A 27,513-nucleotide genomic window follows, 5' to 3' on the forward strand; every position below is an offset into this window, starting at 1 on the left:
GTGGGGGCCTGTGGTGGACATAAATAGTCACATCTATCAAAGTCACCAAAAGAGGAGGCTGCTGAGTCCTCTGGTCCTCCATTTCACTCCAGGCTGAAGTATCTTGGGATAGACTGCATGTGTTTTACAGACATGCCAGGTATTACATCAGATAATTTAATAGCGTAATTTAAGGAGTGGGTTGTTTGCAGAGATTCTTAGGATACAAATCTAGGTGTGGACTTTCTGGCTTTGAATATTCACCCAAGACAAGCCGGTTTAAAATTAAAACCCGAGGCCAACAGAAACCTAGCAACATTTTTTCTCAGTAGTGCCAGAAGTTGTCCCGGCATACTCCTCCTCGTCTCACTGTGAGCGTGCTGCTGAGTGGCAGGTATGTGACGGCGGAGGGAAAGCGGTTCTGCTGGTCCGCTGCTCTGTTCCGCTGCAGGCGTGGGACCTGTTCAGCCCCACAAGCGGTACGAGCAGAGCGAGGTGGAGCAGCTGCTGAGCCACGGACCCCCCACAGGCTATTGACATTTTAGAGATGCACGGATTCAGGGCAGCTGCATGCATGAGCAGGTGGGTGCTCAGAGTCTCACTCAAGCACAACTCGACATGTAATGCAATACTAGTTAGGTGGTGTGGTTCTTCATCATGGCTTCTCTGATAATCATCAGCATTGTATGGTATCGCAGTCTAAAGCTCAGAACTTAAAAGGCTTTTAATGTCTAAGCTCCCATAAAAGCCCTGTGCTACCATGCTCATGCTCCCAATTTCTTTAAGCCAAAATGTCTTTAGGCACTGAAACCATGTGCTAAACACAGAAGGGATGCTTGCTGCATGTGGAGAGCGTCTGAGTTGCAAAGATGGTGGAATTTATTCAAGGTTAAAAGATGTAAAAAGGTGATGAAAGCTGGTGCTCTTTCCCGTTTTCTTTCCACGCAGTCAAAAAGATGAAGGCATAAACTTTGCAAACGTATATAAACTCAAAAGACAGGTCTTTGAGTCAAATTGCGAGGCATGGATGCTTTCCTAACTCTCTCTCTGACGCCACATCCTGTCTCAAACCTACTGTAACATTAGAGCTGAGACCAGGAGTCAATCAAGTGTTTTGTCCGGTGAAAGAAAAATAATTGGCAATTTTGATAACACGTTGTTTTAGCTGTTCAGTGGGGAAAAAACGTTTGCTGGTTCTTTTCAACTATGAGGATTTGCTGCTTTTCTGGGTTTATATTAGATTAGATTAGATTATTGTCTCCCTTATGAGACAATTTGTCTTCAGCATTCGAGACAACACAGTCGAATTGGAAAAAAAGTGGATGAGGAAACATGAGAGGGTACAGATGCGAGAACACAGACAGGTTTTTAGGCTGTAAGGACTGACTAGCTGTCACCTTGAACCTCGTGACAGGTTTTTTCAGCATGCTGTGCCGAGGACGGAGCACAAAGACAGCACCCGAGTACAACGCTGGGACCTTTAGTCTAAGATCAGAACTACTTCATGTTGCATTGTGATGTTGTGTTTCTGCACAAAACACACATCGGAGCCCAAAGTCTGGACGCCAGAGCAGCCCTTCATGCCTGCGTTTTCATTGTCCTCAGTGTAATCTCATGTAATCTGACATCTCTGTGAATGAAGGCCCTTAATCTCGAGAGAACTGTGTGTCACCTGAGACCAAAACTGTACGATCATCTGATCACATTGTAAAGTCAAACTCATACTCATTACAATTTCAAAACTACATACTTACAATTATTTGTGTTTTCAGTTTCTCTTTATATGTGTACAATTTATTTCTGTGTTTGTGCACCTGAACTTCCCCTCAAAGGAATCAATAAAGGATTATCTTCCCAATATATTCCTCAATAGGTTTTGTATGTTTTATCCCTCAGGTAGATGTACAGTAGCTTTGAAGTTCCTTTATATGCCTTAATATTTCAATATTGTTATCACCTCAGCAGGTTTTTTGTGATGTTTGAAAAACCTCAGAGATGTGAAATGCAGAGCTGAACTATCAATAGCACTGTTCGCTACATCAAAAGGTGTTACATTTGCATTAAAACAACAGAAAATGTGATACTTGTGCATATTTATTCTGGAATTGTCTGATTAACCTTGAGGTAGGACGGAATTAATCAATTTCCATGTTGTGCAAGTGCGTCATAATATGCTAAAATATGCAAGTAGTCTCTTTGTAGGCACTGTACAGTACAACTGTTGCATTGAGGTGAATAATTAAACAGAAAAAAAATCTTGAAAGAAACAGAATTACACAGCTGGAGCATTACGAACAGCGAAGTCACACATCTCTAAATCATACGGTGACTTAGGGTTAGGGTTAGCGGTAGGTGTGGCACATTCCTGTGAGCTGCACAAATGCCAAGAGTGAATAATGATTCTAATCACGTCAACTTTAATGAGCGTGTAGCATAAGATGATCTATAAGCGCAGGAGTGACAAACACACCCAGATACAGGGTGGGACCAGGACTTATCTTGTTCTTCTTGTCCTTTTTGCCAGGTGTGTGTGTGTGTTTGATGTGTGTGTGTGAGTGTGTGTTGAGTCACTACTGTCACCCAGCACTGAAACGATAGTCCTCTGCCACATTGTGCAATGCTTTTTGAACACTTCTCTTGCATTTCCAGTTCGATGTGATCAGACGCTTTCGAGGCCCAGGCTGTCACTTTGCATTCAAGATATTACACTTGATCACACACACACACTTGATCACTCTTTGTTATGTTTTTGATAAGCTAGAAACAATCAGGTAAAATATATATGTCACATAATTTTATGAAAATACAGCTAAGAAATTCAAGCAAGAGGCAAGTGTCTGCTTCTATTTGCTATCTATCAATTTTAATTTATTAATTTCATAAAATTCCCAAAATGAACAAGTAACCCTATGAAGACCACATCTGGTTACTGCAAGCCCTTGTTCCCCCTCTACTTTTCCATTGTTGCACTGTCATGCAATAAGCACAAGGAGGCGCTGTTGAATTACTGTAGTGGATGATTTAAACTGACTCCATTCCTTCACTCATTGCAGCGGTCTGAGCACAAACCATACAGGTTAAATTTAGCTGCGGTGTTGCAACCAGTGTGGCGCCAAAATGGGGCAATAAAGCAATAAAAGAAGAAGAAAGAGTGAGTGGTGGCAGCTGAAAATGGAAGTGTGACTTTATGTTTAGACAAGCAAGTGATTTTATCGTTGTAAGGGTCTTCGTAACTTGGTCAGGGTTTGTTACAGAATGACTCACCTGAGCTCAAGAACAGCATCATCACATCTGAAATTTACCTTTAAACAAGACTTAATATTAGAGCTGCAACGATAAGTCCATTAATCAATCGAAAGAATCGCCTCCGATTTTGATAATCGACTCATCGTTTCAGTCACTTTTCAGGCAAAAATGACAAACGTTTGCTGGTTCCAGCTTCTTAAATGTGAGGATTTGTTGCGTTTCTTTGTCTTTCATCAAAGTAAATGAAGAGTCTTTGGTTTTGGACTGTTTGTTGCACAATAAAGAGATTTGAAGATGTCACTTTGGTCTCTGGGAAATTGTGCATTTTTCACAATTTTCTGACATTTCATAGACTAAACAACTGTTCGATTAATGGTGAAATTAATTTCTCTGACACTTTTATTCCCATAAATAACATAATAAATAATAATTGCACTTTGTAACTGTGTTTTCAGAAGTGCTATACAAAAAAAAAATTACATATTGCTTAATATCCATAATTTCCTGATTTAAATTGGACTATTGGGGATTAACCTGTGAGGCCTTGCTTTATTTAGCAAATAGCTTTAAAGGTACACTATGCTTGAATATTGGCTGCTGTTTGTAAATGAGTTTCTGCACTGTTTTGTCACAGTTTTGTCTTGGGTGTGCGCTACAGTCACACACCTGGTTGCTTTTAAAGAGTCCCGACCTCACCTGTGCACTATAATTGGCTGGGGGCTACGCACCCACTGCCCAAAGGTTGCATGCAGCACAGAAACGTCCCAACACTGGAAAAGAAGAAGAAAATAAGAAAATACATGAGGTCCCTGCAGATAAATGCGCCACCATGTGCTTCTTGTGCGTTATGAGTGAAGGGAGTGAGTGAGAGGGATCGCTTTTGTATGAGTCTATACATTGCTTTTTTAAAATTCTGCACGCTATCTATACCCTAAAAGATGCACTGCAGTGGTTTTACACATGACTTTCAGCATATTTGTCAAGGGGAGTTCTACTAAAATAAAAAGAAAAGGTTTCATTTCTTATGTGAGGCTGGGGGAGCTGCCTGAAAAAGTAACCCTCATGACATCATCAGGGTTACCTCAGCTTTGGCTCAGAGGCCAGACGTTTTTGACAAAACAAACTGGGGCAAGAAGTGTGAAAAACACTGGCATTTAATGGCTAGGGGAAGTCTAATGAAATAGTAGTGAGTTGCATTATGGGAAACGTAGCGTCCAGGGATTTTGGAGTTTCACCCATATGGGCTTCCTCTATTTTCGATAATTGTTTTTTAAATGTGTCTCTTGCATTTCTCCCAACATTGTGGAAGTGCAGTGCTAAACTGTTGGAGTTACCCTTTAACCCATCTTGAATGTCAGAGTCACAGTGACTCAGAAAGGAAATTCACTTCACTGAGACTTACAACCTGTTTTGGTGGCATAAAACCCCCTCTGCTAAAAATACACAATTTGCGAATGCAATCTGGTGTTTTTGTTCCCTCTCACGTAAAAGTGGCAACGGTTCTCTGAGTTTCGGAGAGATTTTGGAGCACATATACACAGAACACGTGCAGAAACAGACCCATTGCAGCTGTAATCATTTGAGTATTTTCAATAATAGCTCCAACCCTTTTCATCAAATTAAGCTTAATTACAAATTTACTTAATTATCTCCCACTGAGAATAAAAAAACATGCAGTTTCACCAATAGCAACAATAAAACATCAGAGGGTTTTTCTTCTTCTTCAGCACGCCTGGGTGGGGTAACGGCTTTTCATTGTCTATTCATTTAAGTTACTCTGGGGGGGGGGGGGGGGGGGGGGAATGGAAAGTTTGAGTGGAGAGGGACTGTAGTGCTCTTGTTAGGTGAGAGGAGGAGAGGGAGGGAGGGGTGGCAGGGAAGGGGAGGGAGGTGGGAGTGTGTGGGACAGCCGGGCAGGCAGAGGGGAGGGGGGAAAAATGCAGCTTGGACTTTCCCAGGCTGGGAAATATACCGGAGAGTGAGAGGGGAAGAGCAGAGGGCTGTTCACGCTCTGAAATCTAACGTGCAGAAAGTTTTGAAGGGGGAAAAACACAATAAGGAGGCAAATGGAGGTTGTTTGGTAACAGCTGAGAGGGGATAGTTTTTACCCAGAATGCGGAGAGGAAGCAAATGCAGGAAAGGAGCTGAGGACTATGTAGGAATTCCTGACTGAAGTCATGGTAAGTCCCCCTTTCTGAACTAAAAACTCAAGTTTGGCTGGAAAATGGCTTGTTTCACAAAACATTTCCAAACTCCTTCATGGACTCAAAGTGCTTGTGTCCTGTTCTCTATGAAAGACAATACAGGCTTTTCTGTTTTTGACCCATGGCAACATGACATTTTAAGATTTTTCTGCCTTAAATTTACTTGACAGTATAATTTTATACTGTATATATATTTGACTATAATCATTAACTTCTCCTAAAAGCATGCATTTGATTTGGGAAGACGTTTGGTCAGCATTTATAACAGCTTGCAAAGTTGTCAAATCCCAGTGGCAGCAAATTATAATGACATGATTTAAGCCGTGTGACGTTGGTGATGTGTGTGGTTGACTTGCAGGGGGAACCGGGGGCTTCGCTAAAGCATAAGAGCCCTCTGTTGCATCTCTTGGGATTTTTGTTTACCACCTCCACCCACTCGTGGTCTGATCAGTGACATACGGAGGCAGAGAGACAGGGAGATGAGTCAGGCAGACACATGCACACACACGCGAGAAGATAAATTAAATCAAGGGGGGGGGGGGGATCAAGACTTCGATCATATTCACGCTTCTGTGTGTTGGGCAGGGTGGAGCAGTTTGGCAGGGAGAGGGAAAGCAGAGAGAAAAGGGAGAGCTGTGGAGGGAAAGAGCGGAATAAAAGAGGAGGGTAGGGTTACTTTTTATTTTAGGAGACTTGGACGGCAGCAGCGGCGGTTTCGGTGATGCCGCATTTTCCACATTGGACCTGGGAGAAAAGGGGAGAGAGAAAAAGAGGGAAAAAGGAGAGAGAGAAAGGGGGAACAAGGGATGGCATGGGCTTCGGGGAAGGAAGAACATGTGCAGCACAGTTTCATCTTCCTCAATAACCAGTTGGGAAAGTGTACAGTGGAAAACAGGAACAGATGTATGCACAAGAACAAGTCCAGTCACAGCAAAGTCACAAGTGTATATAGAACTTTTCCTGGATTAAACACTGTAACAGAGAGGTGTAAGCTGTATGAGCAAACAAACAACCCTCCAAACAGCATGAGGAATGAATGCATCCATACACACTCGCTCAGGGACGAACATGGCTGCTAACACAAGCACGTAGATGTTAAAATGCATCAACAAACAGTTATGCACACAGCTCCTTTGCTAAGAATATGTGGCAGAGGGTGTTTCCATTCCCTCTGTCTGGTGAGCTCTGATTTTGAAACACTAATGCACCAGTCATCAAGTGTGACCAAAGAACAGACGAATCCAAAAAAAAAAAAAAAAAAATTGTAATGAAAGTTAAAGCGAATGATTTTTTGATTGTTTTAGCCAACTCTGAGCGCCAGACGGGTGGTGATGACAGCGCTAAACCATGCAGACATGTTGCCAATCAGAGGAATCTCGCTTTAACTGAGTTTCCTGTGATTGTCAAGACCCCCTGACATATGCAGTGCATGGAGACCAGTGCAGAAATTTGCTGCCCATGGCTGTTTCATTGTCGGCCAACATTCATACCAGAATATAGCTGTATAAACACAAACTTGAAATCATCAAATGTTGAGTCAAAGCTGCTCTAATAAGTGTTTTCATATCTTTATTATGACAGGTGTGGCTCGTAGTGACAAACCCACAGAGGAGTATCACCTGACTCCTTCCCATCAGCACCATTTTAGCATCTTTCAGCTAACTGTTTTTGTTTATGTGGCCCAGAGCTGTGCTGTTTTGCTTTAGTCTCATTTCTCCCAATGAGCTTCTATTTCAGCCGCAGAAGAATTTTCAGTGGCGATAAACCCACTGTACACCACCCAACCAGCACCAACCAGCAGAAAGACACAGTTAGCAGCTAGCTGGCAAAACAAGTAGCATCTTTAGCTGCTTATAAGAGCCAGATATGGTTGGTGAATCTGAGCTAAAAATATTACACTTGCCAATTGACCGTAAACACAACTCCATGTGAATGCTAAAGTTGCTCTGTGTTTGCTGGGTGTGTAAAAATACCAACGCCTTGTTAGCATGTTTGCGTTGTTAATTTGTTGTTTAATTTGTCAGTATTATCTGGGCGACACTAAATACCTGGGACAAGAAGTGTATAATCATGCAGACCGTGAACACACCTTCATGTTAGCCAATTTAGTAGCACCAGGCTATTCAGCAGGTTTTGTGTGCAATGAGACAAACAAACCTGTGTGCTCACTTTCAGTTTTACCTCCAAATTAAGTGGTTTTTCTAGAATGGCTGAACTGTTAGCTGTTAGCTTGTTTACAACCTGTTTGAAACTATGACCTCTCCTTTGCTTGATACCCTGCTACTGTATGTTGCTACATATTGCTATGATGGGACAGCAAAGCTAGCAAGCAAACTTTCTGCCTGGCCTAGCAAAGCCTAAGCTAGGCTACGATATGTCACACAATAACAGCGCTAGGGAACGGGCATGCTACGTCGTCAACGGCAAGTCGGTCATTTTTGGAGGATGCTACTCAGTTAGCTAGGTAGTTTCAACCCATACAAGTCAGTTCAACTTCAGTTTCAATATGGTCATCAATATTTGGGTTGTTTCAAAACACAAAAGGTACCAGTAAATTAATTATGTATGATTAGCCGGCATTTTGTTAGCATTCAGTTAGCATAAATTTAACTAATCCTTGTGCACTATTCAAATAATAACCAACGAATGGAGGCCAAACGTAGCGAGAAACTTCATCTCCTGTGAAAGTTGATTTTCTCTCCTTGGCGACAGATTGTAGCACTTAAGAAGTCTAAAACAATCCCGGTGAGCTGTTTGACCTACTGTAGGTCAGGTTAGATTATACAGGAAGATTTAGGAAAGGAAATCAGTCTGGGGCGTCTCCTCTGTCTCCCTCTTCTTTATCCCTTCCTTCTGTGCTGTCTGCCTCATTCTTTTTCCTGTGCCCTCTCCTCTTTCTTTATTCCCTCCCTCCCTGTCGACATCTTTCTCATTTTCCCCTCCCCGATCATGTCATCTTCCATCACCCCACCTTCTCGCTTCCTCCTCTTCCTCCGTCCTCTCGTGTACTGTAGGGGTCTACATCTGGTTTCTATCATGGCTGCTGCTGCTCTTGTTTCCCATCGATCTCTCCCACCGGTCAGCCTCCTCCTCTTTCTTTTTTCTTTTCCTTTTTTTGTCTGAACCCTCGGTCCCTGTAGGGCTGTCTAGTCCTCTCAGAGTCTCTCTGTCTCTCTTTCTGTTTCTCAGTTCACTCACACTTCAATGAGCTGGCATGAAGGACACTTCGAGTGCCTTACATCTTCCAAAACCGCTTGACTTCCCACTTTATTGCGATATCCTCGTCTTCTCAGCGTTATTACCCTTTTCTCTGTCGCCTTTTTTCTAGACTTTCCCCTTTCTGTCTGTTTTGTTTTTTTCCTTCTGTGCCAAGCATCCGTTCGGAAGACTACCGCTGCCTCTTCCGTTTCGGTCTACGTCCAGGAGAGAAAGACAGGAAATCTGACGCAAGAGTGACATAGACTGATTCGGTAGAGGAGGATGCACACTCATGCAGAGTGACTGTCCTCCACGTGCCATACGGACACGCACTCTTTTCCTGTGACCACAGACTGTAAACAACAGTGGACAAGGTGACGTTAAGACTAGTGGTTTCAGACTTTTCTATCATTGAGTAAGATGAAAACACATTTCATGGATTTCTCATACTACATTGCATTATGCATTGCATATATATTGCAACGCATAACGACGATAGCACACAACAGCTGATAAACTGAACAAAGTTTGTGTGAAGCAGGTTATTTCCTGTTAAAGTTGCATCAGAGATGAGTTTTCCTGATATTTTTTAGGAACTTTATACAATTTTCTGTTTGTGTGTTTGCACTTGCTGCTTTGCTCCTTGTAATCATATCTAACCAGTCAGCAGGTGACAGTTGGGGTGAGCCTGATTGGTGATCTGACAAAATGTACCAAAAACAACCGTTTGTCAGGGGCCAATTGTAAAATTTTTACAGTTTATACACAAAAAAAGCTCACTGATGATCTTTTTTCCATTGCTTTTAACTGAATGTGGCAGGCTTCCCCGGTGGATGGAGCTTCCTCAGTTGTCATCGAGATAACTCAGTTGTAATCATACAATCTCATTATGGAACTTCGCCAATGAGTATTTCAATGGTTTATTTAGCTTGAGAAATGGGACATCCCATAAAGGAACGACTTAATCCTCCAGTTTTTCTGAAATGTTCAAAATCAGTCTTTCAACAGTCTGTGAAAATATCTAAAGCTGCATCTTGGACTATGTATTGTACTCTGACGTGACTCTGCGTATGCGTTCAGATGTAATACTTACACAGTTTAACCTCTACTTTTTGAATTGGTACTCTTTAACTAGCAGGTGTTCATGCACTCATGAACTCACTCATGCACTTCTCTGGTACGCCTTAAATGAATTGTCACGTTTTTGTTTTTTTTTTGCATAGCTCCTGATTCAGATCTGTTCTTCATCATCTTCCTAGTTTGGTTTTATTTGGTGATAATGTGCGTACAGCTAGTTCTCCAAAGGACACTGGAGACTGTGCCAGTAGCATTTGCTGGAAAATCTGCAGTATGTGAAAACAAAGGCGCTGTTCTAGAGTCAAGACGTTAAAATCTATTACATAGGTGCCGAATTTCTCGACACCTAAGTGCATTAGTGTTAAATTTAAAAAAAGTAACTAAATTACACCAATTATTCCTTCAAAGAGGAGGCACCGGGTTTACATGAGAGTCTCCTTCTGTGCTGGAGTCTGAAAGGAAATCTAGTTTACGCATTTCATCAGGGCTGCTTTGTTTCATGTGCACGTAGATGGGAAGGAAGAGTGACTAATTACATTAGATGCACTGGCACTGCAAGGTAGGCAGGAATGTATACATGCATCAACTTGACCCTCGACAAACACAAAGCTTAGCTGCGCTGCTAAAAACATTACCCTGATTATACTGGAAAATTAGCAACATTCACATTTTAGAGGGATTTTGTGGTTTGCTGGAAAAGCAGCATGACTCTTTTCCTCCCTCTATTACACATCATTTCTAGTGTATTTGAGTGATTGTGCTTCCAGACTGAAATTCCATTCTTTGGATTTTAGCAGTGGTACATCCTGTTGAAAGTTGTGCATACAGGCATGCAATCACAGAGTCAATGCCAAGGAAATAAAATGGGGGGAAAGGTACCGGTGGCATACAATTGCACATCACACATCCAAACCAAATATTGTCGCAGGCTAGCTAGCGTGTCACAAAATAAGCTACACTGAGTTTAGTTAGTGCTAGTCTTAATATGAACAAAAATGTTGGTAAAATTGTAGAAATAATATAATGTGACACTAATAAAAATGTTTTTTGGACAGTTCTCCAAACCTGAGCGGCCTATCTGTAGAAGCAGTGAAGTGATGAAGCTCTATGAGTGGTACATTGAGTTGTGTTCTCTGGCACAAGCCGCATATTTAATCCTGAGGGGATCTGCCGAGCGAGTTGGGCTCAAATTGCACAGTTGTTCCCATTCAACTCGCCTCTGTGAGACAGTGTTGAAAGCACAGAAGCTTTTCACACACTCATATTGGCATTAACAGTCATTCTGATGATACCTAGAGGGCTGTGTCTTTGAGAAAAAAGACCAAAAGACATTAAAGGGATATCAGAGAGGTGCTTTAGTTTTTGCTTTAATTTAGTGTTGTGTTGAATTAACCAAAGTCTTGTGGGATGCTTTTAAAGGGCTTTACTCTAAGAGGAAGTTCCTGCTGGCCCGCCTTGCAATCCCCTTGAACCCCCTGCTGTGCTTTTACTAGACTCAATATGTTCTGTCAGTGAGCCAGAAGGCTCTTTTACAACCACCTATTACACCGTGCTCCCTGACAGACCGTAGTTAACCATACAGTCCACACACCTCCTCCCCTCGACTTGATGTACACCTCTTTACACAAACTTTAATATGACTGACTTAAAATCTTTTTTTAAGCAAAGTGAGATTGATTTTCTGTCACGTAGTTAAAGTGCATCGAGTGTGTAGTTTGAAACTTAAATCTGTGAAAGATCTTCAGCACAGCATCATGTGGTAGCTTATGTTCATGAGAGGGTCCAGCTGCACCACCTCAGACCTCTCTCCTTAGGCTGCTCTCATGCAGGTATTATCGCCCCCACTGGTCAGAGGATGTATTGCATCGCTTCAGACTTCCCTGCTCCGACGCCTCATGCAGCCGTTACAGACCTGCAGCCAAATGGTCGCTCACAGTGCTCAAAGTCACCGTTTAACACCATAAGTCTTTAAACCAAAACACCTGCAGTGCAGTTGTAACTTTGCCTTACGAACAAACTTTTAAATTAGGCCTTGTAGATCTTAGACTCTGCAACTGGCCTCACAATTGTTCGGAAACAGATTTTGGTGGGCTGCTGAGGTAAAGGTTTTCGTAGAACCCCAATACTCAAACCCATTGGCTCACAGAACTATGGGCCTTAGGGTGGAGGCCTCCAGTTGAACCCTTCTCATCTAAAAATGGCCACTGCACAGTAAATAGTAATTCAATCTGGTGTTGATCTTGAAAATCCTGCTAAAGTTGTACAAATAAGAGAATATATTTCAGTGGAGTGATCAATTTAACTTCTTACAAATGTGGAATGGTGCGGTAAAAGTGCACCAGTGCCTTTTTCTGCCTTAATTGTTTCAACGCAATTACTCTTAAAAGGTTAATTACTTGGAAAGTTGTATGACTTGCCAACCATCTGGCAAGATTTTCTCTTGTTTTAAGATGAACAAGAATTATTCTAACATTTACGCTTGTGCTGCGTGTGCTTTTAAAAAGGACATTTTGTGTGGGGCTTCCAAGAAAAACCCTCTTGGGGAATTACTGGTTTTGTTTACAAATAAGCCAAGGGACCAATGTGACCTCAGAGCTGCTCTGCTTCTGGAAAACTGAGCGGCATTTACGTACGTTCAGTCATTTATAAAGCTGCTGTGTAGCTCTCATCCCAAATTCTCTGATCCGATGGAAAAACAAAGCTGCATCAGTTTGAGCCTCGCGGTGCCACTAAGAGAACAGATCGGAAACAGAACTTAACATCGTCCCGTGGGTGACCCTGAGCAACCTCGGCAGGCTCATACTGTCACTCTGATGCACCTAAATTCCCATTGTTCTCCCTCTCTTTTCCAGACTTGGGTCAAAAAATACTTGCAAATAAGTCTTTGAATTTGTTTAGCTTGAATACTTGATTTGTTTGAGATTTTGTCTGGGTGTACATAAGTTCCAGTTCTTCTCAAATACTTTCTTGTTGTTAATACTCATTTGACCCTCCTCTGCGGCTAACCCCAAACCCCGTCTGTACGCAAAACAGACCCAAAAAAATAACTTTGAAATACTCGTGAACCTCTTCTTCCATAAGCCCACGCACCACCACCTCATTCCCTCCTGGCCCCTCTCTCGCTAGCCGCTCTTTTCTTTTTCCGTACACTCTGTTCTCCCGCTCTGGGTTTCTGTCCGTCCCCTCGGTTGCGGCAGTTATTCGGCACAATATGCCGTCTGTTGAAGAGAATCCCGACGTAATCGTTGTCAGATGACATTGGGAGAGTCGGACGGAGGTGAAACAAAGAAAGTCGGGTGAACAAAAAAAGGGGCGATGAGGAAAAACGAGAGCGGGGACTCGTGTGTGTGTGTGTATGGGGGGGGGGGTGAAACTGAGGAGAAAAGAGGGAGAGGAAGTGTGAAGGGAGGGAAAGAGAAAGAGAAGTTGGAAAAGAGAGAGAAAAAAAAGTAGCGGGTTGCCATGCCAACGGGCCATGTAGAAAAATAAACAGCATGTGTGCTGCATGCCCAGCTCGGTCACCCTCCGCCTCTCGGGCCAGCCCGGTGTTGTGACATGGGTGTGGACGTGCATGCAACCGTGCATGTGTGTGTGCTATATTAGGGAGTCAACATGTCGCAGTGGTATGACTCTTTTGTTCTGGGGGGGTGGGGGGTTCTAACATTTACTGACCCTTGGAGGAAATGTTTGACACTCCCCAGACCATGCAACAGGAAGTTGAAAGTGGAATATGTGTGTATATTTGTCTGTGTGTGCGAGACAACCCGGCTGTTGAGTTGATTCGCTGTCCGGTTAACCCTTTCTTACCGTCTTCGTCTCTCTTAGGGTTCGGAGGCGATGGAGGATTGTGTGCAGGGGGCGCTCTCATCTCTTTATCCTCCTTTTGAGAGCACGGCACCACCCCTCCTGTCCCAGGTAGATCCTGCAAGCTTTCACACTCACACGCCTTTATTGCAGTCCACATCTTTACAGCAATAAACAGGAGAATATATATAATGAAGATTCAATTAAATGATAAGGCGGTGTTTGAGTATTTGGGGAAGGCGATGTTATGTGCAGATAACTTGGCTTTCCCCAGATAAAAAAAAACAAAACTGCTGCTAGAGGCCAACACAAACAAACTCTAGCCAGCTGGTCAATTTATAGCCAAACCCTCTTCCTCCACACAAGAGCTGGATGTGACTTGTTTCACCAAAAGCTGCACACTACTTCTGCTTTTAAGTCGTAGCATTTATGAAAGAGCAGCTGCTCAATCTCTTGCATTGTGGGAACTTTTTGTAGGCGCTGATATCTGCAGCTCCAACTTGTGCCAAAGACACAGTAGTGCTTTTAGCTTTGTTTCCCTAAAAGGACCCTGGACTAAGGGGCCTGTTGCAAAGGCCATTCTCTCTTAGCGTGTACAGGGATTTGATTATTCGTTTGTTCCAAGTGGCCATGTAGCATCCAATCAAATGTCTTTGTTGCTATGGAAAAAAGCTTCTCGGTAAAGTAATATGGATAAAATGAAGCAGCCTTGGTGATTTTCTTGTTTTAATTGCTGATTACATGCTGTCTGGGTTGAGGAAATTCTTCCACTCATGAGCAAATCAAAAACCCCTTCAAAATCCATTGGATGCACTCAGAAATGCACAGAGGTGGAGCTGAGACAAAGGCTGCTCTTCGTTCATGGGAAGCTGATATGCTGCTGGAGATGATGTATGTTTTCCCCCAGACAGCAAGTCCTCGGCACTTTGTTTTATTCATCCAATCATGTAACGTGGTGCATACAGCTGCATTCGCTCACATGTTGTTGCCACCTTTTTTAAAATATTTGTCCAGGTCTTTTCAGTCCTGGAGTCGACCTATCAACACGACAGTCTTCGCTACCTCCTGGACTACTTCGTTCCTGCCAAGCACCTCCTGCATAAACTCCAGCAGCACGCCTGTGTGAGTTCCAGATCGCAAACACTGTGGATGAGAACACACACGTGGTTGTGTAATCAGAAGCAGAATCAGCTGTCAAATGCAGAAAGTATAGTGTGAGAAACCTGCCAGTTGTTTTGATTGCTTTGGTGAAAATGGTCATCTGTTATCCGGCCATTGTTATGACTGCGTGTCTATTAGCAGGGCTGTTTTTAAGTCTATGGGGAAACAAGTCCAAGTTAAGTCTCGAGACTTAAAGGGGACGCCTGTGCGAGGTCACAAGTCTTCATAAGGCTTTTCATGATTTTAAGTTGTCTGGGGCAAGCGCATATCATATCTTGTTAAAGAAAGTCTCAAGTCAGGTCAGTTGGGTTCAATTCAAGTCACAAGTGTCCATTGGGCTTTACTTATTTTTAGGTATTTCAAAGCGAGTCCAAGTCAGCTAAGCCAAGTCTTAGGTCAAGTCTCAAGCTCTAAAGGTCAAGCCAAAATTGAGGTTTTTGGTCTCCATAAGGCTTTGCTTGTTGTATGTATGATATATGATGTATGATGTATTTTGGGTAAAGTCCTAGTCAGTTGTGGCAAGTCCAAGTCAAGTGTGAAGTCAAATCCTTTCTCAAGTCAATTCTGAAGTCCTAAAGGACACCTTTAAGTCAACCTCAGGTCTTATAAAAGCAAGTCTCAGGTCAAGTCTCAAGTCCTAAAGAACAAGTCCATGTCAAGTCACAAGTGTTTATAAGGCTTTACTTGTTTTCTAAATGTTTTAGGTCAAGTCAAGTCATAAGTCCTCGTAATGCTTTTAGGGTGAGTCCAAGTCCAAGTCACGTTTCAGGTCTCAGCAATGAAAGTCTCCAGTCAAGTCTTATGTCCTAAAGAGTAAGCACAAGTTAGGCCATAAGTGTTCATAAAACATCCCTTGTTTTTAACTTTTTTGAGTGCAAGCCCAAGTCAACTGAGACAAATCCAAGTCAAGTGTCATGTCTTGTCCCAGCAACTCTCAAGTCAAGCATCAAGTGCTAAAGGGGAAGTCTGAGTGAGGTCACAAGTCTTCAATGACATCATATTTCCTCTAAAGGATTTACTTGGTCCAGAGTGTGTCTCAGGTCTTGTTAAAACAAGTCTCAAGTCATCGGGAACAAGTCTGAGGGAGTTCATAAGTCTTCATACAAGCATTGGGTCGTATTAGTCAAGTCCACGTCAGTCTCATGTCCTTTTTTGTGCCTTGAAGTGTCAAGTCTTCAGTTTATCTTCACAGTTCCTGATGACACGGCGACACCGGTGCAAAGGAAAGTTCAAGGCATTTATAATTAGACACATGTGTTATACCAGGTACCAACTACACTGAGGAGGGTCCAGTTTACGCTAAAACTCTAGATGGCTGGTAAAATTAGTGAAAGTGGCTGGTGAAATTTGAGATTTACCAGCCACCCTGACCTGCAGACAGAAGACATGGTTTCCTGCCCCGAAAGCTCCACTGAACTGGTAGAGATAAAAGAAATACAGTGAAGAGAAGCATAAATAAAAGCAAATCCAAACACAAAGCAAATCCATGGAAATAGCATGATATTGGATACATTATGCAAACGCTGCGCAAACGTGCAACTTCAGCTTTGTCCTCACATCACTCTCGTGCACTTTCTGCCTCACGCACACAAAACAAGGCAAACATATGAGCTGCAGCATGTACTTAACTCAAAGCTCTGAGGTTTATACCGAAACAACATTCCTTTTATTTTGCTTTCCAACACACACACACACACACACACACACACACATAGACACACACGCAGATAAACACACTGTTTACCACAAGCTGGAAGGCAAAGAACTGTCTCATATTTCCCTGTACAGTTTTCCTAGACTTGCACACACACACACACACATGCACAGGCATTGTGAGCAAACTGTGTTTTCATTGTCGCTCGGCGGAGCTGCCTGGGACGGGAGTTAGACTGTGAGTCATGACAATAATTCCTTCCATATGTGAGCGTGTTACTGCTGTGAGAGAAAGAGAGAGTGAGAAGCAGAGAAGCGGTGGGAGTCGAAGGAGAGAATGAACATGGCTTTCATTCACCATGCTTGCGTGCACGCGTCTGAAAAAAAGAGAAGATGCTGGAGGTTGCAGACTATAGTGGACTGATTGAGGAATGCTTGAGAAACGTTAGGTGCGGAAGAGGGAGCAAACACTGGGGTACTTTGAGGGAGAAGTAGGAGGAGGGAGGAGGCCCGGAGGACACGGAGAGCTACAGAATGTGGACTGACTCAAAACAGACAAACTTTTTAAGAGGAAGAAGTCACACATGCTTTTTCATGCAAATGTCCACCCTGACATAACATCAGACTTAACTGAGAACAGTCAAGAAAAGAGACAAGAAAGAGGCTTAAAGGGGAAGAAATTGAATAAGGGACAGAGAGGTATAGACGGGAAGTTGGAGGAGAGGTCGAGTAAGGAATATAATTTGATCACGTCTCGTGAGTCTGGAGGGCACGGAGGGGGGGAGGGAGCAGCCCCGTGTCAGTCGGTTAACAGCGGAGAGAGGTTCTGGATGAGTTTTATACCTCAGTCTGCAGGAGCGAGGATATAGATCAGACGCAGGATTGATTAAGGTGCGAACAGCATTTGGAATTAGATGCTTTTTTTTCTAAACCGATCAGTTGATTGATAGTGCTGGGGATCACACTAGGGGCCTTCTCTCCTTCACAGAGTTGAGTAATTGCTTCGTTGTGGGATTTTCTATATTTAGACCCGCGTTGTTTAGTGTGCTTGATTTAGATTGATTTTCTCGGTCGCGCTGAGCTTCTCGATGTGTTTTCCGGTCGTGGAACAGTGGGCCGCTTTAACAATGGCGGGCTGTTGTGAAGAGCTGCATGCTTCTGTCTGACTCGCACTGACTCTCTGCAGCTATCCAGAGCCTTCTCCCTGTGTCATGCCAGCTAAGCGGTTTTACACTTTAGAAAACACTGTATGAGTCACATGTCTGACATTTGTATGTGGCACTGGTTTTCGGCCAGCTCAGCTAGTGAATACTGTTGACTGGTGTGGTATCAGTTCTAGAAATTCAACTCACTGAACAACTAAGCTGAACACAGCCATACAGGCTGGGTCCAATTGGCTTGTGCAGGCTGTGGTTTGTGAATAGGAGTGCAAGATTGTGCATAAGCGTCAAATTGCATCATTTTCGGCAGGATTAGTGAGCGTCCTACAGCACCTGAAGAGGTACCGATAGAAGAGTTGGCACACAAGATTTAATTTTCATTGATACAGTCAACACACACTCTCTCATTTTCTTCTTCTTGTCATCACAGTCTCAGTACCTGGGCTGCTTGTTCCTTCACTCCGGCTGGCCTCTGTGTCTCGGTGAGAAAGTGGTCGTACAGCTCTCCACCCTGGACTGGAGGCTCCTGCGCAGTAATGACTTCTATCTGCAGGTGGTCCCCTTCTCTACCCGCTGCCCCCGGCTGGCCCTAAAATGTCTGGCCCCCGGGGGGCGCACCGTTCAGGAAATCTTGGTACCCGAGTCACAGCACCCCCTTGTGTTCACCACTGAGTGGCTGCACAGTGTCAACAAAGAACGAGGCCACAAGAGAGAAGGTAAGGAAAGGAGGGACAGTATGCCCTTTGAAAAAAATGCGGTGATTACTAGCCAAGCCATCAGCATAAAACATTATTTCATATCAGTTTCTAATCTTACATTCTCAGTGTTATTAAGTGTTAAGATTTCTGGGAGAAAAGTTTGATTAAATGAATACTAGCTTTGCCAGTATTGACTGTAAAGAAGATGTGTGGCAACAACAGAAGAAAGAGATATAAAGTTGTCAGCATGTGGTGGATAGAGAGATGCTGAAGTAAGGCAACATAAGTTTAAGTTATGTACAATTACTTTTCTTCCGTATGTAAGCTCTCAATAAACATGGACTTAGAACTTAAAACTTAGTCCTTTCTCATCTCTGCACAGTTGGAGGAGGACTTGACACCTGCCTGATTAGTACATGTGATGGTGTGGTTCGACTTCCGTGGAAGGAGGTTGTCTACCCAAAATTCATCCACGATCCCTCTGAGGAGCTGGGCCTGATGTCCAACCACGAGGGCCCCACATCCAACCGCCTGCCCAGTGAGGGGGGCAGCAGCCTCGGGGGCTGGGGCGGCTCATCCTCTGGAGAACCGGACTCCTGGTCGTGGGATGAGGAGGAAGATGACGGTTTACCACCAGACGGCTTGGACTCTGCGCCTGCACTTCCCCGGCGGAGGCGTAGCGAAGATGGGCTCGGGCGGACAGCAAGGCACCCTCAGCTGGACGGGGACTATGTGGAGCTGTTGGAGCCCAGAGTGGGTCCTGATGGAGGAGTTGACACAAGGCAGAGATACCTGGAGATGCATGGAATTTGTAAGACCAAGACTTTGCCTCTGTGCAGGAGAGGGAAAGCTATCAAACTCCGGAAGGGCAAAGCTTGGGGATATGGGAGACTGGAAGGGTCAGGAAGCTTTCGAGCTGTCCTTGGTGCCAAAAGAGATGTAGTAACCCCAAAAGGTGACATTTTGCCACCTCGACCTCCACCAGGAGTCACTGAACCTGGCAGAGGGAGGCGATGTTACTCCTCTTCTGTCCATGACTCAGATGAAGGGGATAAAACAAGCAGAGACTCGGAGGGCCTGGATAGCCACCGGCTTTATTTTGATGGCCCGTTCAAAGAGAGGCGGCCCGGTGTGGGCAAGGAGAGAGACAGCAATGGCCTCATGCAGCCATGCAGGGACGACCACAGAGGTAAAGACTCAGAGAGCGGTGACAGTCTGGTCACAAATGAAATCCACAACTTGACGAACCACAAAGTCGGCCATGTAATAGAGGGCCACTCAGATCACGGATCCCATTCAGACTCTGTTTTCGAGGATACGGATAAACCAGTGAGCGGAGACAGTGAAGCCACCACCCCAGTATCAGATGCACCAGAGAGATCATTCACTGGAGTTTTAGAAAGTGGAGAGATCACCAACAGTGGATCTAAAATGAAGAGTTTGTCTAACCCAAAGGGGACAGAAGGAACTGATGAAGGAAAGACGGAGGACAGAGTGTGTCCCAGAGGAAAGGAAGTTAAAACCGCAGGATTCAGAGTGCCAAGGTACAGATCCTTCTTATTTGCTTTGATTTTCACACTTCCATATGAAAGTCGAGATCCATCACACTTTGGTGCAAACTCTCTGCACAAAGTACGAGGTACAGGTTGTCTGAACTTACACACACATATAGGACTGAAGCCAATTGTACAAAAGGGCATTATGTCCGAACCTAATTTCAAATGTGATACAAATGATTAACTTTCTGTTGTACATCATTAGTACCTCCCTGTGCTTTGTCTTCAGGAGGAAAAGGAGGGGAAAGGGGGCCAAAGGGAGGGCTAGGTCCGGTGGCCGTGCACACCAGAAGGGATCAAAACAGCAGGGTAAAGCTTCTCAACCAAGTCCCTCCACCTGCTCTGCTTTGACAACGCTGCCAATCACTGAGGACAACCAATCGGAGCAAAGAGGACAGGCCGATGAACCTGACGGACTGCCACCTCCAACTAATGAGGGGACAGATGACACAAGAAAAAGCAGTCCAGGTCTGAAGGCAGTTTAATGTCAATGCATCAACACTGGTCCCTAAAAGTCGTAAAATACCCCGTAGAATACTTTCTATAAGTCTTGTATCTCTCGACAGAGAATGAAGCTGAATCATTGCCTGTCTGCAATGGCCAATCGGGCACATCCTTATTAAACCACTCTAATGAGGAAGCCGGGACAGGGGAGACGTGCCCTGACCAACAAAATGGTGTTCCGTCTAAAGAGCCTCCCCTGCTGAGGGAACTGGACACAGAGCTTCTCCAGTCCGGGAAGTTGAAGTTAACAGGTCAGCTTGTTTCAGGCAGCTATATTTGTGTTATGCTACTTAGCGCTCTGCTTAAAATGTTTTACTTGGGCAGCTTTTGCAGTCAGTCTTGTAGAAGTGTGACTTCGCTGCTTTTGTTTGTTGGGCCATCAGCTCTTAATTGCTGTCTTAACCCGTGTCTGCTTCACCAGCTGTTTGTGTCAAAATATTCCAGTTTTTGCCCTTATTCCAAAAAAAAAAAACTCCCCAAACAACATTCATATCAGGCTGTTTACATCGTGGCTAATTATAATGAATATTCCACTAATTCTCCTGTTGACATGCAGCCCTGCATACTCTGATTAACAAACACAGCCTCCCTCTTTCATTCGCTCAACCACCTTCTTGAAACGATTGCCGTTGTGATATTTGTGCATAACCCAAAACTTGTTGATGTCCAAGTCTTTCATAAAAAAAAAACCTCAACTGAGATGCATTTTCCAAATGCACTGCATACATGTCAAAACAAAGAATGCTTCTAAAACCTATATATATATATATATATATATACAGATATACACAGTATTTTTATATATACACAGAAGAGTGTATATATAAAAATACAAATAAACCAATATAGCAGTCTGATTGCAATCCCAGCATGTTAGAACGTTCTCTTGGCCTTGTCACTCAATGTATAACCTGATGCTACAGGTACGGTGGACAGGCTGGGACGTGCTCTGGTCGTCACCGAGACAAATGCATCAGAGGAGAGTTTCAGTGAGGAGGAGATGGCCCGGGTCCTGGCCTGCTACCACCAAATCACTCGGTAAGACAGCAGCCAATGAGAAAATAAACCCAGAGGTGCATTTCAGTGGTTTCTTTATAATAAGTGTCTGGCAGGGAAGGCTTGCAAATTTAGCAGACCTTACAGTGCACATTATCCAGGTCAAACCACGAAATGTTCTCCTATTGTCTCTGATTGACTCTCTGCTTTCACATCCTCGAAAAAAACTATGTATGTACTTATATAATGAAATCTATGATTAGCTTGTGTTCTGATGCTTATACTTGGGCTTGTACCATTTGTTTCTTGTTACACTGGTTATTCACAATTTCAGCCAAAAATCCCTCATAATTATATTTGACTTGTATGGCTTTTTACTGATTTTGCCAAACATGGCAAAGTCAGACATTGACATTGCAGCGTGTACCAGAAAGCCGAAAAAAACGCAACAAACTGTTACTCACAGCAAGTCTGAGAAAAAGTTCCAGAATGCAAAAAAAATATACAATTTAATGTCTGGAAATTATAGATTGCACCGCATCATTCCTGTAAAACGTTCGATATTTGGTTTAAAGTAGTGTACATCATTAATTTTATAATGTGCTGGAGTCTCATTTACCAAAAAAAACCTCTTCTTTTCTAACAACTGCTCCTTCATTCGCCGCTTCATCCATCCTCATCAGGCCTGCAGCCAAAGAAAAAGGTCTCACGGTGCTAATGGACAGCAGACGCTCTCCACCCTCCACTCTCTGCCTCTCTGCGCTTAAATTGTTCCAGGTGAGACAGAAAAAAAGGGTTTTTTTTTATGCAAACGTGCAAATGTTTGCTTGCATGCTCTAATTTCCCTGCAGACGTGACGAAGTAGCTCAAGCAGATGTGTTTCTGTGTTTTTTCTTTTTTTGCGAGTTCCAGGTGTTGGTTCCTGGCGGTCTTGGGTCTGTTCTGGTTTTGGTGGAGGATCAGCAGGAGTCCCTTTCTCATAACCTGGAAGGAGCAGAGGTGACCTCATACAAATCACATGTTTACAGTTAATGATCCAGCACGCACACAGCACAGCATTGTTCACCATCGAGCTCAGTTCTTTTATTTGTGGGTCTAAATGTTAAAGCATAGGTAGAACACCCACGTGGAACTTAGAAAAACATGCCAAAGCCGCAATGGTGAGTAAATTAAAGTTCTTAAACCTCCACTGCCATGATAAGTACAGGGAAAACTGCTCAAAATGCACAAGAGGAAATAACATTTCTTGAACCATGCTTTGTTTCTATTCCTCGCTGAAATTTCATGAATGTCAGATGCTTTTAGCTGGAGCGTACATTCACAGTGTGCTTGAATGTAAATAAGCCTTATTTCCATACATTTGGCACATCTGGAATTTGCAAATAACTCCCATTTTTTGTAGCTCAGTTCATCGCTTTGCATCGATCACCAAGCATGAGACATTTTTTCTTGTCATGTGGCTTGTATTTCACCCTGGCAATGCTGAAACATTGCAAATTAAAGGGAAATCCTCCCCAAAAGATGTTAACTCTTTTGTGGGACTGCCACCGCAACAGGGGTCTTTAATCAAAACAGTAACAAGAATTTGATGATGCTGTGAAGTGGCATGGGATCATGGGAGTTGTCTTCATTGTTGAACAACCACCATTGCCAATGAAAATAAATAATGGTAATAATAATCAAAGTAAATAACAGAGTGGCTCTGACACATCATCTGGAAGTTTTAGCAACTAGAGGGCCTAAAGGGGAGATGACCAAAATGACCAAATGAAATGCATTTTACTAGAATGAGTTTGTACTTTGTTGGGAGCATTTGGGATAATCAAAGCACGCAACTCAACAAAATATATAACATAGGTCTGGGCATTTTTGATGCCCACATTCTGCATTTAATGCTGTTAGAAAAAAGAAAAGATATAATTATATGTGTCAGGTCGTCAGAATCAAGGAGGAAGACTCTTGTAGCCCTACAAGCAAAATATGAGTCTATTTGCTCAACTAAAGCACTTTGATAAGAGCTCATATGCTAAATCCTACATAAAAAATCTCAAACAGCAGTATATGTTTGTCGCCAAATTTTCTAAAATTTCATTATTTGGTGAACTTTTTTTTTTCCTCTATCATCTGTTGTCTTGTTTCATTTCCTGCCCTTCATTTTTATGCTGTCCAGGTCCACACTGTGAGGGGAACAGGGGTCCTTCAGCAGTTTGTAGACAAGCAGCAGCTGCCCAAAGAGATGGACGGAGACTTCACCCACTGTCACTCAGACTGGCTGGTCTTCAGACTAGTGAGAATCTCACATTTTTTCCTATTTAAATGATAAAAAAAGACTTTGCTCTTATCCCGTTTTGCCAAATTTCTACATTTTGAATTGATTTTTTCTGTTTTTATCCAATAAGCTGAGGCGGAGTGAGTGGTCTTGAGGAAACTGAGCAGGAAATAATCACTTCAGATACTTAAGATTGACTGATATCTATGCTGTCGCGAAATTATTCACGTTTATTTTATTATATATGAGGCCACTGACAGAGTCATATATACTGTATATACACAGATAAATGTAAAGACGAGCTTTCAGAGTAATACCAGTGTTAGTTTAAGTGTGAAAATCTGTTTTATTAGTCCGTTTTTCTTTTGTGTACCTCAAGTTTGAAATATAACCACGCAAAAACGAGTGGGAGAAAGCAAAGTTTGGAGAGGAAGGACAGCTAACAGGATGTTGCCGGTTGTTCGGTGGTGGTCGATTCATGATAAACTGGGTGTGGAGGATAAATCGAGGGGAAAAAAAGGTCTAAGAAGGACAATCTTGAGGGCTCTTAATGGATTTTTCCCAGACAGTTTATGTTGCTTTATCCAAACAGATGAAAACACTTTCCTGTCCTCTCTGTCTCTGACCTCTGTTGTGGATTTAGGAAAAAATGGAAAAGAACGAAGGGACTTCATGCAGTTTGATGCACTAACTTTTGTCTGCTTTACCAGCTGTTTGTGTTTAGAGTTAATTTAATGGAATAATGAAACTCTCAAAAATCACTGATTCCACACTCCTCTTCTTTCCCCTCAGAGCCTGGAGAGTCTGACAGAGCGCTGTGAGAGCGCCCTCTCACTCCTAGCAGAAGCACTGCAGTCGATGGAAGCTGAGCCGATGCCAGACAACATCAAGGTACAGATGTGACACAAGCATTACAGGCAGAAGCCAAGCACAAATTTCACCGTGTCGTTTGATGTCATAAATACCCCAAAAGCATCGCTAAGCACATTGTTCTTCTTCAGGATGTTCCGGTGAGCATCGACAAACACAGGCAGCTCATGGTGAGCGTCCTGGCCGACCAACGGGTAACAGAGCTACAGCAACGGGGCGGAGCCTGGCTCGCAGGACTGACCAATAGCACTTCTGGACTGGCACAGAAGTCACCAGACTGCAGGTACCAGAAGCCTTGTTTTATACCAGACTAGAATTTTGGAGCTTTTGAGGGAGGAAGAATTTATCTCTAATTGCTTTTAAGATAACAGATATGAGAGAATTTATTATCATTCATCAGTATACAGTGCAGCATAGAACATAATAGGGGTGTCAGGATTCTCCAAATTCACGATTCCCTTTCCAAGGTCAAATCGAAATATGCAAAGATGAACAGATCATTGATTTTATGCTCTTACGTCTTAAAAAAATAAACTACATCAAGAGTGATATAACTACCTTTTTTTTGCCATGGATCACACTGAGTCAAATTTATGTAATCAATTTAAAATGTAATTACAATCACTTATTTCACCAGTCAGTTGGGAACAAAATGTAAAAGCAAAAAAGAAGAGTCACTGGATGGCAACTTGTTTTTCCGCACCTGCAAAAGCCCCCAGCACCCCTTTAAGGTGGCCTTGTGGGTAACCTGAACCCTAATATGTGACGTGGGCCAGCAGGTTAGTTGTGGGAAGTGAGTCTCTCCTGCTGCAGTCACACATAAGTGCTGTGTTCAGTTTAATGTACTTTAGCAGCCGCAGCAGACAGCAGCTGAAAGGCTGGGTGTTGCGTTCACTGTCACAGAGGAATGAAATTAAAACACAAAAAACGAATGATTCATTCAGTGGTAGTGAAGCAAACAGTCAGGCTACACATGACGTTGATCCAAAGCCTGTGTCTTGTTGTTGGGTATTAATTTACCCTTTGCTGTAAAACCCCCCATGTAGCACAAAACTGAAAATTACCACAGTCAGTTAATGTATCTCCAAACAAGGAATTGATCAATATTATGAAAAGAATTGAAAGAAATTGTTTAATAATATTCAGAACATGGACTTATTATATCGAAAGACAGATTTAGAAGTCTGCATTTCTTATTTACATTAACAGTGTGTGCCTCTGCATATTCTTGGCTGATAACAGCCTTCTTATATTTACGATGCTAATGAGACTGCATACGGCTGGAACACACTTTAGACACAGGCCTATTGAAGTCGGACTATTTTGAATATAAAGACGTCATGACAAGCATCAACAATTCTAATTGGGCAAATACTCAAAGATACAGGAACCATCGTACACCAGCAGCTCAGTCCCGAGGGGCAGAAAAAGGGATCTACATGCTCTTTTTACTTACAGTTCTCGTGTTTGATCGAGGGACTTTTGTTGTGTAAAGACGAGTTACAGGTTAAAAATACTCCTCGTCGTGAAAACAAAGTTGTTTGTCTCCAGCCAAAATATGAAAACCAGCTGAAGGAGGGAAGGAATGTGAGCGTAACATCAAACGGAGGACAGAGCGACGCAGCTTGTTTGTTTGTGCCCGACTGCAGCTTAAGGATGATCTAAAGACTGCTGTATTGCAGCACTTCATCTTATCCGGTAATGAGTTTTGGCTCAGTCCGTACAAGAACGAGGCCAAATACAAGAATGGGCTGGTAGCTGATTTGATTCCTTTTTTGCCTGACAGTTGGTCTGCGAGGCTTTATGTTTTTCATAATTACATCATTTCTACCTGAGGAAACCTGTGATTTTTGGCCATAACAAGTTCTCACTGTTGTTACAACTTTTTTTAAAAAAAAGTTGAGATGCTGTGTGAAACGATGTGAAATTACAAGGAGCCAATCTTGATTTTACAGCCATTAGTGGCCAAAAATACAAATATAGCACAAACCTGATTGCAAAACAGTTGGGACGCTGCATACAAAGTTCATAAAAGCAGAATGCAATCATTTGCAAACAAACTGTGTGTTCCTGAGCTCATGTATTAATCTGCTTTTTCCAATGTGTTCACAAAGTGATGAACCTCACTCCATCCTCGCTTGTGAACAACTGAGCATTTCCAGGATCTCCTTTCATACCCAATCATGATACTATCACCTGTTACCAATCAACCTGTCTACCTGTGGAATGATCCAAACAGGTGTTTTTGGAGCGTTCCACAACTTTCCCAGTCTTTAGTTGCTCCTGTCCCAACTTGTTTGAAACATGTTGCTGCAAATTCAGAATAAGCAAATACTTACAAAAATCAATGAAGCTGATGAGGAAAAACATTAAAAATATTGTCTTTGTACTGTTTTCAACTGAGTATATGTCAAGAAGGATTAGCAAATGATCACATTCTGTTTTGTTTATGTTTTGCACAGCGTCCTGACTTGTTTTAGAATCAGGGTTGTTGTAGAAAAAAAAGGAAAAAATCAACTGAAAATTGACTTTTGTCCTCTCAGGGCTGCTCTCGCTGCGACCTCTAAACTCTATGACAGCGTGGATGACGCCCTCCATCGGCTCGTCCGAGTGTCCAACCAAAGAGGTCGCGACCTGGAGGCTCTCGGACGACTCGCGGGGCTGGTGGACAAACTGGAAAAGGTGCGTGAGGGAGGAGGAGGATGAGCGTGGTTTTATTCTCGTTTTATGAACAAGCTGTCGTGGGATAATAGGTGAAAGATGCAGTACAGTCACTACTTGTTACAGTATTGTTTCATATACCAGCTGTTATTGCTATCCAGCTTTTAGCGTCTGAGTTTTCAGTGTCCAGCACTGAATTCCACCCATCCATGGCTCCCCTCCACAGGGATTGGATGGAAACTCCCCCGATTTGCTGGTGTTTAGTGATTACCATGTGTTTTCTCTAAAATGTCCTTCTTCCCACTCCACTCCCTCGTCTTGCTCACATAGAGCACAACAAGACAGCTACCAGAGTCCGACGCAACACAGCAAACTGGATAAAAATGATAATAAGACGATGCCTTTCTGCTTTATGTTTCCACTCCTCTGCCTGGTTTCACGTCCCCCATCTCCCTCTTTGTCCCTTTGTACAGCGAG

The 27,513-nt window shown here is 43.0% G+C and overlaps 1 protein-coding gene across 1 annotated transcript in view; it reads left to right on the top strand.

Annotated features, from left to right (window-relative positions):
• Nucleotides 1–5,220: 5,220 nt before the first annotated feature.
• The window catches only part of arhgef40 (Rho guanine nucleotide exchange factor (GEF) 40), a 39,928-nt gene continuing 17,635 nt past the window's right edge, over nucleotides 5,221–27,513 (top strand). Inside the window, exons 1-14 of the mRNA XM_041964847.1 lie at nucleotides 5,221–5,405; nucleotides 13,530–13,619; nucleotides 14,523–14,630; nucleotides 17,913–18,198; nucleotides 18,563–19,724; nucleotides 19,966–20,204; nucleotides 20,303–20,491; nucleotides 21,164–21,278; nucleotides 21,920–22,013; nucleotides 22,149–22,235; nucleotides 23,407–23,523; nucleotides 24,298–24,396; nucleotides 24,507–24,658; nucleotides 26,919–27,057. Coding sequence (XP_041820781.1) covers nucleotides 5,403–5,405; nucleotides 13,530–13,619; nucleotides 14,523–14,630; nucleotides 17,913–18,198; nucleotides 18,563–19,724; nucleotides 19,966–20,204; nucleotides 20,303–20,491; nucleotides 21,164–21,278; nucleotides 21,920–22,013; nucleotides 22,149–22,235; nucleotides 23,407–23,523; nucleotides 24,298–24,396; nucleotides 24,507–24,658; nucleotides 26,919–27,057 — 2,880 coding nt within the window. The 5' untranslated portion in view covers nucleotides 5,221–5,402. The remainder of the gene's footprint in view (nucleotides 5,406–13,529; nucleotides 13,620–14,522; nucleotides 14,631–17,912; nucleotides 18,199–18,562; nucleotides 19,725–19,965; nucleotides 20,205–20,302; nucleotides 20,492–21,163; nucleotides 21,279–21,919; nucleotides 22,014–22,148; nucleotides 22,236–23,406; nucleotides 23,524–24,297; nucleotides 24,397–24,506; nucleotides 24,659–26,918; nucleotides 27,058–27,513) is intronic.

The sequence above is a fragment of the Chelmon rostratus genome, chromosome 23, assembly GCF_017976325.1.
Source record: "Chelmon rostratus isolate fCheRos1 chromosome 23, fCheRos1.pri, whole genome shotgun sequence".
NCBI lineage: Eukaryota > Metazoa > Chordata > Actinopteri > Chaetodontiformes > Chaetodontidae > Chelmon > Chelmon rostratus.